Source organism: Hypanus sabinus, chromosome 9, assembly GCF_030144855.1.
Source record: "Hypanus sabinus isolate sHypSab1 chromosome 9, sHypSab1.hap1, whole genome shotgun sequence".
NCBI lineage: Eukaryota > Metazoa > Chordata > Chondrichthyes > Myliobatiformes > Dasyatidae > Hypanus > Hypanus sabinus.
The window spans coordinates 36589479-36604258 of NC_082714.1; the positions used below are offsets into that span (position 1 = coordinate 36589479).

At 40.3% G+C, this 14780-nt stretch overlaps 1 protein-coding gene across 2 annotated transcripts in view; it reads right to left on the reverse strand.

Annotated features, from left to right (window-relative positions):
• Positions 1 to 6895: 6895 nt before the first annotated feature.
• Positions 6896 to 14780, reverse strand: part of card11 (caspase recruitment domain family, member 11) — a 305964-nt gene continuing 298079 nt past the window's right edge. For both annotated transcript variants that reach the window (XM_059979481.1, XM_059979480.1), the window contains exons 23-24: positions 13346 to 13461; positions 6896 to 10679 (exon numbers count right to left, since the gene is read on the reverse strand). In XM_059979481.1, the coding sequence (XP_059835464.1) occupies positions 10472 to 10679; positions 13346 to 13461 (324 nt within the window). In that variant the 3' untranslated portion in view covers positions 6896 to 10471. The remainder of the gene's footprint in view (positions 10680 to 13345; positions 13462 to 14780) is intronic.

Genomic DNA, 14780 nt, shown 5'->3' on the forward strand with positions numbered 1-14780 from the left:
ATAAGGGATGGGGTAAGAAGGGAGGAGGGGCATTAACGGAAGTTAGAGAAATTAATGTTGATGGCATCAGGTTGGAGGCTACCCAGACGGAATATAAGGTGTCATTCCTCCAACCCGAGTGTGGCTTCATCTTAACAGTAGATAATCTCTCAGGCACATCTGCTCTCACCCGATCCTCCCACCATCTCACTCGGGATAGGGTTCCCCTTGTCCTCACCTACCACCCCACCAGGGTCCAACATATAGTTCTCCGTAACTTCCGCCTCCTGCAACTGGATCAACTACCAAGCACATCTTTCCCTCCCCCCTTTTCTGCTTTCCACAGGGATCGCGCCCTACACAACTCCCTTGTCCATTCATCCCCCCCATCCCTTCTCACAGATCTCCCTCCTGGCACTTATCCTTGTAAGCAGAACAAGTGCTACACCTGCCCTTAAACTTCCTCCCTCTCCACCATTCAGGGCCCCAGACAGTCCTTCCAGGTGAGGCGACACTTCACCTGTGAGTCGGCTGGTGTGGTATACTGCGTCCGGTGCTCCCTATGCGGCCTTCTATATATTGGTGAGACCCGACGCAGACTGGGAGACCGTTTCACTGAACACCTACGCTCTGTTTGCCAGAGGAAGCAGGATCTCCCAGTGGCCACACATTTTAATTCCACGTCCCATTCCCATTCCGATATGTCTATCCATGGCCTCCTTGTGGTGAACTACATATACCTGTCTGGACATGCCCCCTGACCCCAGCTGACTGCTCCTGTGGCCCCTCCCACTGACTGTGGCTCCTCCCACAGACCCCGGTATAAAGGCGATTGGGGTCTGAGCCCTGCCCTCAGTCTCCAGGATGCAGTGTGGTGGTCAATTGCTGCTTGATCTTTCTTCCAGCCAATAAAAGCCTTTATCTCGCCTCACGTCTCGGAGAGTTATTGATGGCGCATCACTCCTCTACTGTCAAGATGAAGCCACACTCAGGTTGGAGGAACAACACCTTATATTCCGTCTGGGTAGCCTCCAACCTGTTGGCATGAACATTGATTTCTCTAACTTTAGTAGATGCCCCTCCTCCCCTTCTTTCCCCATCCCTGATTTATTTATTTTCCGCCGTCCCTTTTTTTTCCTCTCTCTCTGCCCATCACTTTTTGCCTGTTCTCCATCTCCCTCTGGGGCTCCCCTCCCCCATTCTTTCTCCCTAGGCCTCCCGTCCCTGATCCTTTCCCTTCTCCAGCTCTGTATCCCTTTTGCCAATCATCTTTCCAGCTCTTAGCTTCATCCCTCCCCCTCGTCTTCTATCATTTTGGATTTCCCCCTTCCCCTCTCAAATCTCTATCTTTTCTTTCAGTTAGTCGTGACGAAGGGTCTCGTCCCAAAACGCCGACTGTACTTCTTCCTATAGATGTTGCCTGGCCTGCTGCGTTCCACCAGCATTTTGTGTGTGTTGCTTCAATTATACTCTGTGCCTAAGAGGAATGTGTTAAATGCCTCAGTGAATATCGTCCTGTTGCACTTACTTCAACTGTGATGAAGTGCTTTCAGCGGTCGGTGATGAAACATATCAACTCCTGCCTGAGAAGTGACCTGGATTGCTCCAATTTGCCTACCATCACAACAGGTTGTTATAAGGATCTACCCTTTAGTAACAATGATTAGTGACACAGAGAGAATTGGTAATTATCGACAATACCTTTATTGTCCCAACATAAGACTACGTGAATTTACACAACCAAATATTTGTGTGCATGTCTACTAAGTTTTCCTGAACCTCTGTGAGCAATCGAAGAATAGAAAAGGCAATACCAGTAGACAGAGTCAATGTTGGCCATGTATTCCTTATGGTCCCACTCTGATCTCCATGTGTCCATTGAGTCCTACACATCCTTAATGGTTGATCTCTGGAGAGTTACTGTTTTGTATTTGAAGTTTCTAACTCTTAATGTTTTCCTCAACAGTTTAAATTATGCATTTTCATCCTGTTGTGTCAAGGTCACCCGACTTGTCTGGGTCACTTTCTTATTGGCTCGAGTCCAGGGCTACAACAAATATTGTTCTATGGTCTCTGACCTCAGACTCATGCTTTTGTTCAACTCTAACTGGTTCAAACCAGGTGACTCAGATGCTGAGTCTAATGAGATTACAGATTGCTTCTCCTGCAAGCTGTCACATTACATAATAAATAGCTACTTGTCTGAGAATAATCTCGGGTTTAGCAGGTCATCAGATGAAACTCCTTGTGTCTACATTTAATTGCTCTTATTAGGTTATCCCAGACCAAGAATCAGTTCAAACACTTTACAAAATGGCAGATGCACCAACAGTCTCACAAAATGGCCACCTCCATTCCTACATTCTTTCTGACCAACATCTCCCTCTTCTTAGGATCATTATCCTCCTCTCCTTCTGTTGACTATCCATTGGACTGCCATGGACCCCAGTAGGGGTGCAGTACTTAAATTATACAAATAATGCTAACATTTACTTAGTAAATTCACACATTTTATACTGTCAATAATCTCTGCTGTTCATAAAAATGTCAGACTCTAACCTTTGCATTATTTCAGCCTTCCAACTTCTAAGTTGATAAACATTGAGCGATACAGTTATCAGGGTACATAAAGTTAGTATTACAGCAGCATGTGGTATTATTCTCATCCACAAATGTGCTGGAACATTTGTCCCCAATTCCAAAACTTGTTTCAAAAGTCTGAGTCACTCAGTGTTTCATTTGCGTGTGCTTTAGTTACTTTAGTGTGTTTAGTCCATTGATGGATTCTCTCCCTTGCCTCCTCCATAACAAATGTTCAGTCTGCAGTCAAGTGAGGAATTGGTGGCAACTCAGTATCATCGTAGTCCCCACAGATATTGATCCATATCAATGAGTTGGATCTGTCTCTGTCTCCTGCAGGCTGAGGCAAAGTTTGTCCTCCAGTGGCGAACTGTAAGTTCACATTTCCTCTGGCAAAATGGTATTTTTCCAAACAGCACTGTTTCCATCCCTTGGTATAACTAGTGTCTGCTGCTCCTATAATGTGCCTGTCCCACCAATTCATATTGTAAGAAAGATGGATTATTCATAGCAAAATGGACAACAAACAATTGTCATTAGTACTGAAACCACAATATGCAAGTTTCTGCTTTGTCATTTCTTCCAGACAAGACCAATAGTCTTCCTTTTGATGACATCTTGATAAATCTATCCCATTCCCTTTACTATTCATAGCAATATGTGTTGGTGGGTTACTTAAGGATATCCAAATATTCTCATGATACTTACCTGCATTGTGAACACTCCTCCCCCTTCCCCCAATACAATGTTCCGTGAACAGATAATGATCGAAGCATCCTTTGGAAAAAGCTTGCCAATAACCTCTCCAACAGATATCTTGTGCAAATCACTACCCCACTCACGTTCACAAGAGTGTGATCCCACAGAACTAACCTGGCCGTCATCACCCAAGGGCTGCACAGTAACTGGACCTAAAAACTGAATAGTATTTCCTCAGGGTACTTGATCTGAGCTTTCAGCATTGTGACTGTGTTCTGTGTCTGGAATAATGGTGCATAGATTTCCATTTCCTTAACCCAGAGTTCACATGGCCAGTGTAGAATCCAGCTCTGTCTAAAATCAATTGCATGAACACCAAATAAAGGAACACAAACAAGATTCACCCAGGGATGCCAATTCTATTACAAGGCTCTTCCTACTGATTTGAGAGACATAGAGAGAGTCTGTATTTGCCAACAAGTATCTTTATTGTCTCAACAGAAGAGCTTGTGAATTTACACAACCAAACACCTGTGTGCACACCTACTAACATTTCCTGACTGTCCATGAACAGTCAAAGAATACACAAGGCAAAACCAGTAAAAGGGGTGAATGCTGACCATGCGTACCTTTTAGTCCTGCTCTGATATCCATATGTCCTCCACATTCATGATGGCTGGTCTCCATGATGGAAGCTCTTGTAGTGAACTCTTATTTGAACTGTTCTCATGTTCCTCGTAAATTCAGATGATACATTCTCACCCTGTTGGCTCAAAGTCAACTGACCTACCTGGATAACCTTATTGGCTCTGTTCCAGGACTACAACCAGCATTGTTTTATGGTTTCTGTCCTCAGGCTCATGCTTTTGTTCTCTTCAACTCTTCCTGGTTCAAACCAGTCAAATCAGATGACCCAGACACTGAGTCTAATGAGATTACAGATTGCTTCTCCTGCAAGCCTGCCACTTTACATACTAAATAGCTACTTGTCTGAGAATGGTCTCAGGCTTAGCAAGTCATCAGCTGAAACTCCGCGTCCACATTCAATTGCTTTGATTAAATTATTCCAGAGCAGGAATCAGATCATCAAACACTTAAAAAAACCGCAAACAAATGGACAGTCTCACAAAATGGTCACCTCCATTCCTGCAGTCTTTCTGACCAAGGTCCACATCAGATGCCATATCTGGACAGCAAAGATACATATTTCAGGATGCTCTTTCTTGACTACAACTTGGCATTCAATACCATCACCCACTTAAAACTAATCGATCAGCTTCAAGATCTTCACCTCAATACCTCCTTGTGGAATTGGATCCTTGACTTCCTCACCTCAGTCAATTCAAATTGCCAACAACCTCTTGTCCACAATCACCAACAGCATGTCAGCATACTTATGTCTATGAGGCTCAGCATGAAGAAAGCAACACCCCTCAACAAGGACCCCACCATGCAGGCTATGCTCTCTTCTTGCTGCTTCCATCAGGGAGAAAGAACAGGAGTCTCAGGACCCACACCTCCAGGTGCAGGAACAGTTATTACCTCTCAGCCATCTGGCACTTAAACCAGTGGGGAGAACTTCACATGCTCCATGACTGAACTGTTCCCATGACCTATGAACTCACTTTCAAGAACTCCTCATCTTGTGTTTTGATATTTATTACTTATTTATTATTTCTTTTGCATTTGCAATTTGTTGTCTTTGGCACATTAGTTGTTTGTGCATCTTATCGGGTGCAGTCTGTCACTGATTCTACTGTTTCTTGGATTTATTGCATATGCCCACAAGAAAATGAATCTCAGGGCTGTATATGCTGACAAATATACTTTGATAATAAAGTTACTTTTGTTTGCAAAAATTTTTAAAGCTCTTTGAGGAGATAGATAGCAGGGTGAATTAAGGGGAAGGAATAGATATCACACATGTGCATGAACTATATGAAATGCATGGAGTTATTATGTACGTAGCAAGCCATTAGAATTTTTGCCCTTTATTGCAAAGCGAACTACATAGAAAAGCAGAAAGTCTTTTTATATTTGTGAGACTATCTGCAATACAGTGTGCAGATTATTTATCTCTTTAATGAAGGAGAGATAAATTTACATCAGATGCAGTTTCGAGGTTCATTAGGTTGATCCCTGTGATTTTAAGGTGTTTTCTTTGGGGAGTGATTCAGCAGGTTATGTCTCATTGGAGTTTATCAAATCAGAGATAATCTTCTTAAAAGGAGACCTGACAGGATAAACGCGGAGAGGATGCTATACCTCATGGAAGAATCTAGAACATAGAACGTAGAAGTCTACAGCACATTGCAAGCTCTTTGGCCGACAATGTTTGCTGATCGTGTAACCTACTCGAGAAACTACCTAGAATTTCCCTAGCACGGAGCCCTCTAGTCTTCTAAAGTCCATGTACCTATCCAAGAGGCTCTTAAACAATTTTATTGTATCCGCTTTCATCGGCAGTGCATTACTTACCCCCGACATCCCCTCAGTACCTATTTCAAGCATCTTAAAACTATGCTCCCTCGTGTTTGTCATTTCAGCTCCGGGAAAAAGCCTCTGGCTATCCACATGATCAACACCCCTCATCAGCTTATACACCTCTATCAGGTCACCTCTCATCCTCTGTTGCTCCAAGGAGAAAAGGCCAAGTTCACTCAACCTAGTCTCATAAGGTACGCCCTCCAATCCAGTCAACATCCTTGTAAATCTCCTCTGCACTCTCTTTATAGTATCCATATCCCTCCTGAAGAGAGGTGACCCGAACTGAACACAGTACTCCAAGTGGGGTCTGACTAAGGTCTTATATAGCTGTAACATTACTTCACGGCTCTTGAACTTAATCTCATGGTTGATGAATGCCAACACACCATACGCCTTCTTAACAATACTGCCAACCTGCGCAGCAGCTTTGAGTGTTCTACGTACACGGACCCCAAGATCTCTTAGATCCTCCACATTGCCAAGAGTCTTACCTGTAATATTATATTCTGGGGCATGATTCAAAAATAAAGTGTTGCCCATTTAAGACTCATATGGGAAAAGCATCTTCTCTCAGGAGGTTATGAATCTTTGAAGTTTACCCTAGAGAGGTGTGGAGGCGGTAATTAAATATATGTACCACTGAGATGTGGGAAAAACAACAGAAATGGACGGAGTAAGAGAGTGGAGCTAATGTCTAGGCCAGATTGCCTATTATGGAATGACAGAATATGTTTGAAGAGGCATGAGGCCTACTCATGCTTCTTTTACTTGTTAATTAATGACTAATGAATCATCAGAAGTGCTAATGATAAAATAAACAGCTAATATTGCTGCAATGAGCTCTGCCATTCTCTTTATTTCAGCGAATGGAAAAATCAATAAGTAAACTGAATTTGGGAGAGCTCTGAATAAATTGCTTTTGATTCGCCAAAGGAATGCGAAATACTTGGAGCTAGGTTTTCGAAGTGTTGTGTAGTTGTTTGAAGAATTCTACTTCCGAACCCAAATACTGATGAAAAAAGGAATTGTTCAACAACAGAAGAAAAACACACTGGTAAGTATTTTTGTAATTTTTGTAACCCAGAATTGTCTGCTAGGTCACGGGATGGAAGATTCTGAAAACATTTACTCCAATTGATATGTTCCTTTATCATTTTCTTTATTAACATTAAAGGCATCTCAGTACAGCAAGCATCACTATTAATTCAGACTGTAACTGGCTTCAGAAGATGATATGTAACATAACAGTAAGTTTCTTGGATCCTTTGAGAACTAAACTTTTTGTTAAATTTTTACTTTTTTTTCCAAAAAATGCCTATGAATTGTTAATTGCTTCTACTATATTATAATATTACTAAATATAACAATAGCAACTTGCATTTATATAGTGCCTTTAACACAAATGAATCATTCCAAGACATTTGACAAGAAGCATTATCAAAACAAAATTTGATACTGAGTTATGAATGATCACATCAGGGAAGTTCACTACACAGTCAGAGAGGTAGTTTTTAAGGAGCTTCTTAAAAGTAAAGAGTAGTTGTTAGATTGAAAGGTTTGGGAAAGAACCTCTAGATCTTAGGACGTGGGAAACTAAAAGGACATTTGCCAAAGGTGGATCAATGAAGTTAGGATTTGCAAGAGGCTAAAGTTGGAGGTGCACAGAAATCTTTGAGAGTTGTAAATGGTAGTAAGGATTGCACATCACACAAATTCAGATCTACATTTTTGCTTATTATTTAGCTACTCACAAAAGCAACCTTCAGTTAGAGTAGACTTGCACAGTGGATGCTGAAATCTTATGAACGAAATCCACAAACAATCAAATTGTTTAACATTACAAAGTATTTTCTGAAAATTCCCTCTGCATATTTTCACACTGTTAACACATTCATTTGTTGACATACACATGACAAATAATGCTACAGAAATTAATTGGAATGCGTGCTCTTGCTTACATTCATATTGAAGGGAAAGTTTCACATTGTGTTACACAAAGTATTCTGGGCATGATGGAAAACCAGAGAATTTTCAGCAATCATATTCTTATGATGAGGTGAGTTGTCTCCAAATTAATCATGTTTTCACATTTTCGTGTAAGAGCACTGCTACGAGCATAAAACAGATTTACGGCAATAAATGGAACATGTATGGAATTTTAATGCATTGTCTCATTTAGTATTTCTGTTTTAAAAAGGGCAAAAGAATCAAATCTAATGACACCAGCCAAATGAGAGCAAATGGTGTTGTTGCTAAAATAGCACCCTTGTGTTATGAAAAGCCCTTTATGGTTTCTTCTGAGACAGAATATGACCCATATTCACAGAATGGAGAATGGCGCTCACTGAAAATGGTGAAAATAGATGGTTTTGACAATTGCTGAAACTACATTCATTTTGATGCTGTCGCAACATTAAGATTTACCAAGGAACAGGCAATAATTAGTTATACACACTCTCAGGTCGTTTGTCGTATTGCATTACTTACATAGTACACCCCAAGCTGCACATTTTATACATTCTTCAGTTCATAATCTTAGAACCACTCATACCAAACACATAAAACAATGCTTTGAGTACATATCATTTCAGAAAAATTCATAGGAAGTTAATATCCATCCACAAACAAATTAGTAACTACAATACTTGGGAATTATTAACCAGCACTTAATTAACACACATAAGTTACAAGTACACAGGTTTAAAGTACAAAAGAACACTTACTTATTTGCAAGATACATTAAAAAAAACAATGTATATTATTATGCTTTATTTTAGCATCCCATCACATCAGTCTTTATTTGGCTGGAAGAGGACTTCTTGATATACAGTATATATATATACAGTTGGGTTGAACAAAACATGCATTCATATATATTTTCATAACATCATGCATTCATATTTAAGCAGCATCTGTAGAGAAGATTGCTGAGCTCTGAGAAAATGAATGACGTGTTCATATAGCACCCTTCATGTCCCCTTCAGAATATTCCAAAGTCATTTATAGTCAATGAACTACTTTTGATGTGAAGTTGCATTTGGAATATAAAGAGCTCAATAAATCTAGAGCCCATGAATAGCAAGCGAGAGCATTATCAATCTATTGTGAGAAATGTTGATTGAAGAGTAAACAATGGTCACAACATTGGGGGTTTCTTCCATGATCATCTTCACAATAGTGCTACTGGACTTTTTCCCATTCACTTCACTATAGCATCAGCCTACATTTTTGTACTCAAATTTCTGGAGTGGGATTCAAACCTAGAGCCCTCTAATGCAATTTAGAGAGCACCACCCCAATCCAGTGGCTGATTCATTTAATCTATAGATACCGCCTGATCTGCTAAGCAATTTCAGTGTTCTATGTTTCTACATTGTATTTTAATACCAATTTTGTCAGTATCAATACGGTGTCTTTAATATGTTGGGGCATCTAAAGGCACTTTACAGGAGTGCAATCAAATAAAAATTGTGTCTAAATCAATGAAGGTATTAGAAGAAATAACTGAACGCTTGGTTGTAGAGGTAGGTTTTCGAGAATGAAATGTAGAAAATAGCAGTGATTGAGTTTTAAAAGATCTGGAGTCCGAAACCCAGCTTCAATTCTTAAGGGTTTCTAATCTTACAAAAATTGACGTTGATCTGAGACAGTAGTTGTAGAGTAAGTAAAGTATTTAAGATAAGAAATTAGAGCATACAGTGGGTATTGAAAATGAAGTCTTAGATCTTTTCCGAATTTTATTAAACAATGGATGGATGTTGGACAAGTAGACAGACCATACAAAGGCAGGGAATGGGTCAAAAGAGCTACTTGAAAAGAAGACATTGATGTCCTCACCATACATGGAAGCAGATGTCCAAAGGCAACCTTGGAAAAGTAAGAAGGCAGAAATAATCCTGTGATTCTAGAATTAAAAGTAAATGGGGGTTGAATGAGATGGATATAGAGGGATGGCAAGACAAGCCACTTGTAGAGATACTTGACTATGAATGGACCAAGGGAAAAATCTAGCCAGGCTACTCCCATTCAGCTGATGACGGTTGTTGTTATAGAATGATATGATTAATTAAGTGAACACCACAGATGGGTCAGAAAGAACAAAATGAGAGAATCCACTGTGACAACATATTAATTTTCATAAACACAAGAGATTCTGCAGATGCTGAAAACCCGGAGCAACCTACACAAAATGCTGGAGGAACTCAGCAGGTCAGGCAGCGTCTATGGAAATCAGTAAACAGTCGACATTTTGGGCCCAGGCCCTTCATCAGGACTGGAAAGTGAGGGGAAAGATGCCAGAATAGGAAAATAAGGTGAGGAGGAGGAGGAGAAAAACATAGAATGTGATAGGTGAAGCCAGGTAGGTGCAGGAGGGGGAATAAAGTAAAAAGCTGGGAGGTGATAGGTGGAAAAGGCAAAGGGCTGGAGAAGAAAGAATCAGATAGGAAAGGAAAGTGGACCATGGGAGAAAGGGAAGGAGAAGGGGCACCAGGGGAGGTGACGGGCAGGTGAGGAGGCAACTTGTAAGTTAATATTGTTACGTACACAAGTCCCTGATCTACGTGACCACTGAGATGAATCAACCACTTATTTAAAAAAAGCATTATTTTGTGGCTGGCTGCCCACCTATCACCTCTCAAAGCTTTGATTTTCTGCTTGTAGATCCAGATGTGGTGGGTGCGTTATTACTCGGTCAAGGCCTAGTGGTAGCAGGCTTGTAGTAACTTCAGAGCTGATCCTGATCAATCCAAACTGTCTTCTTTTGCTCTTCAATGATTTTCTCCTTGATGATTTTAATGAGCTCTTTAATGTTGCTCCATGAATCAGTTTCCACTGTGGTGTACAAACAGGGCAGAGCCTCTAGCTCAGTCTCATTTGAACGACAGTTTTTCAATAATTCTTCCTCACCACTATCTGGTTTTGCTGGAAGCCTCCTGCAATGAGAGATATTCATTCCATTTGTGAATGCTTTATGTTTTGTTTTAGGATCAACAGTAAAATATGTCAACATTTCAAATAGAAATAGTATTCAGAGGACTAACTCTCTCCCACTTGGTCTATGCTGCCTCTGCGCAATACCCCACAACAGCCTCCTCCCTATGGACTCTCTATACTTCTCACTGCCTCAGTAAAGCAACCGTCAAATACCCCACCCACCCCAGAAATTTTCTCTTCACCCATCTCCCACCAGGCAGAAGATGCAACACGTACAACATGCTGGAGGAACTCAGCAGGTCGGGCAGCATCCGTAGAAACGAGCAGTCAACGTTTCGGGCCGAGTCCCTTTGTCAGGACTGAGGAGGGAGGGGGCAGGGGCCCTATAAAGAAGGTGGGGGGGGGGGGAAAGTCCACCTCTGGGGAGTTCCTCCGGCTTGTTGTACGTGTTGCTTTGACCCCAGCATCTGCAGTGTACTTTGTGTTCAGGCAGACGATGCAAAAGCCTGGAAGCTTGTACGACCAGGCTCAAGGACAAGTTCTATCCCACTATTATTAGACTCTTGAACTGACCTCTTGTATGACAAGATAGACCCTCGGCCTCACTATTTACCTCATTATGATCTTGCATTTTACTATTTAATTGCACTGCACGTTTTCAGTAGCTTTTGCACTTTATTCTACATTATCGTTTTACTTTATTCTAGCTTAATGCACTATGTAATGATTTGATCTGTCTAAACACTACGCAAGACAAATTTCTCACTGTTTCTTAGTACATGTGATAATAATAAAGCAATACAAATACTGTATGGATCTTATCTTCACCTTATGCTGGTGTATAATTATTAACCAGAAATGAAAAACATACCCTTGGTGGAGAGTTCTTCAAAATTATTCCCCTTTTTGGAGAGTACTTGGCCAAAACTTAATCTCCCAAGCATAAATAGGGCTTCATTCCATGATAGCTCTGAAAATGATCCCCCAGTTTCATTACACTGTCCTTTCCTTTAATACCTTTAAAAAAAATCTATTTAATATTTTGGGTTCTGCCTCCAATATTTACTCTGGTAGAGAATTCTTTTCTATATAACATTTTGCCTCATGAGAATTTCCTTTCTTAATATCATCCTTATTTCTGTGGCTGACATCCATAAATTTATGCCTTCAAGCCTTAGATCAGTGAAGTAGTTCTTATTTTTTTCATCAAAATCTTCTTCATTTTGAATCCTCGATCACTCTGTTCCGGTGAAATGGACCCAGCTTCCTAGGTTTTCCTTCATAGATGAAGCGTGGATATGCCAGCCTCAATTTGCACTCAAACCACACTTCCTAAATCAAAGGCTTGAGTGTTATAATTTATTAAACCCTGAACGCTGATCAATGAATTGGAAAAGTTTATCATTTCCTTTGTTTTTTGTCTCATTTTATGTCCAACTTTATAACATTTGCAATTCCATTACTGTAGACCTAAATCAATTACCAGCTATTTTCATAAATGGCAGCACTTCAACCATTATTACTTTCTGCTCCTTTAATCCTTTCACCATTTCATTATATTTTCTTTCAGTGGGGATCCTTCAGAAGGTTATTTATTCACATTTCATTGCATTAAATTTCATCCCATGCCTCTGCAGACAACCCACTAATCAGTAATACAGTTTTATACCCCTTGAAAATTGGGATACTGTTTTCCCACATGCAATCACTTCCTAAAAATTAAACTTAAAATTTGATAGAGGTATACAATTGTCAGGGGCATAGAGAGGGTAAATCCAAGCAGGTTTTTTCCACTGAGGTTGGGTGAAAAGTTTAGGTTAAGGATAAAAAGTTTAAGGGGAACATGAGGGGGAACTTCTTCACTCAGGGGGTGGTGAGAGTGCAGAATGAGCTGGTAGCAGAAGTGGTCAGTTTCAACATTTAAGAGAAATTTGGATAGAAAGGGTTGCAGATCAGTGGAACCAGGCTGAGTAATAGTTTGGCATGGACTAGATGGGCCAAAGGGCCAGTTTCTGTGTTGTTGTACTCCGTGACTCTATATGAGATGGCATAAGCCAAGTTGTCCAAATCAGAACATGTAAATCCACGCCAGTCTCATACCCAGCAGGAAAATGCCACGCTAGTGTAGCAGTTAGCGCGACTCTATTACAGCTTGGTGTGTCAGAGTTCAGAGTTCAATCTTGGTGTCCTCTGTAAAGAGTTAGTACATTCTCCCTGGAAGTCCATAGACGTACTAGTTAGTAGGTTAATTGGTTACTGTAAATTGTGCTGTGATTAGACTCGGGTTAAATTGGGGGCTTTGGGAGTTGCTGGGCCTGAAGGGCTGATTTTGCACTGTATCACTTTAAAAAAGCCTTGTAGGCCTAGTGATTCAGTGCTATAGAAAATGTTCATAACGTGACTGAGTGAATCACAGACCATGTTTTACTGACAGTGCTTCTGCTTTCCTGTCTGAAACCTGTTGTCAGAACTACTGAAATTGTTCAACTAACCATTGAAATTGAAAATTTAAAGTGAGAATCTCAACCTGGTGTTGTGAAGAACTTTTTTAATAACAGAAGCTCAGTTTCTTTGGATCCTCAGGCAAGTTTAATTCATGAACATTGATTCGAGGTGGCAACTTTAACTAATTAAAGGCAGCAGCATGAAAAGCATGAGACAATACCTGAATCGTTTGATGTTCTTCTCACAGACTTTAATGACAATTATAATTGGATAGATGTCTTTCTTAATTAAATCTCTTGTGCAGCTCAGTCCGGCTTCCAGTAAACAATGTTTATTCTATGTGCAGGAGGAAAGAAAATAAAAAATGAATGTCACACCAGCCTTTCCACAACTTTTCTTCATCAGAAAGTAATCCAAAGTGGGGAGAGGGAAAGGAGTGAGGTACATTCTAGTCACTATTTTAAGCAGCCTGCATGTGCCTGATAATACTGACTGATTGGATTATACTTTGAAGTGATAAACATAAAAGGTCCCTCAAGTACCATGCACTTTCCAATTTCATTCTTTCATGCCCATTTTCTTCTCAGAATTTCTGAAGATTATTGGAAATACTTCATTTGACAACCATCCAAATGGTTGTACGGAATGTATCCATCAAGACAGCAGATGTCACCAGGATATTTGGCAGGGGCCTGGGAGGTGGGACGATAAGACACCATTGTTGAGTGACTGCATCCTTATCCAACGGCCAATAGTAGCCTCATTTCTAATATAGTGTCTTGGAGGTGATCAGCCAACAACAAGGAACATTGAAGGAGACCGGAGTTTGAAACGAGATACTTCGATATGGCTAGATTGTTATCCCTATTATACTTCTTCGTACATAGTTCAGAAACACATTAAGAACTGCATTTGCCTTCCAGCTAAAGTAGATCTGCTAAACAGAAGTATTGTCAGACAGTAAAAGATTTATGATTATGCAATTACTCTCAACCATACTCCATATCTGATTAAAGTAAACAAAATATTTTTTTAATCATTCACCACCATTCCACCAGTTTTATATTTAGAATGCAATGACAGATATACATCTTTGAAATATGTAAACTGGAAATTGAACAGCCGTTCCAACTTGCAGTGTCCATTATGCAATCTAAACATTGGATTAAGGGCACTGCAGATGTTGGACATGCCATGGTTCATGCACTATCTGTATCCTGTGCCCATATTATCCAAAGAGAGAGAATAGCAATTGGAATAACTATGTGTGTAATTTGTTTGTTCAAAAGAGAGAACTAAAGGGACTGGAAATAAAAACAAGGGGTGAAAATTGTCTTTCATGGCAGCCACTCTGCATCCTGCACTAATCTTTTCCCTAAACATATAAATGAGGAAATATGAGAATGCTGAAGCGAGAAGAGATGAACAGAGGGAAAATATTCCATCCGTGGATTACATGGAATAAAACAGAATTTACAGCACTGAAATGCTTTTCTGATCCTGGACCATTGCCAAGGTTTATGCTCCGTATGAGCCCAAGGTAATTTCATCTGAGGCACCAGAGCTACAAGCCAGCATTGGAAAATGTCTGCATTATATTGCTGTAAGTCTGATTACCGTTAAAAGGAAGCACTTCTTTTAATTGAGTGTCTCTT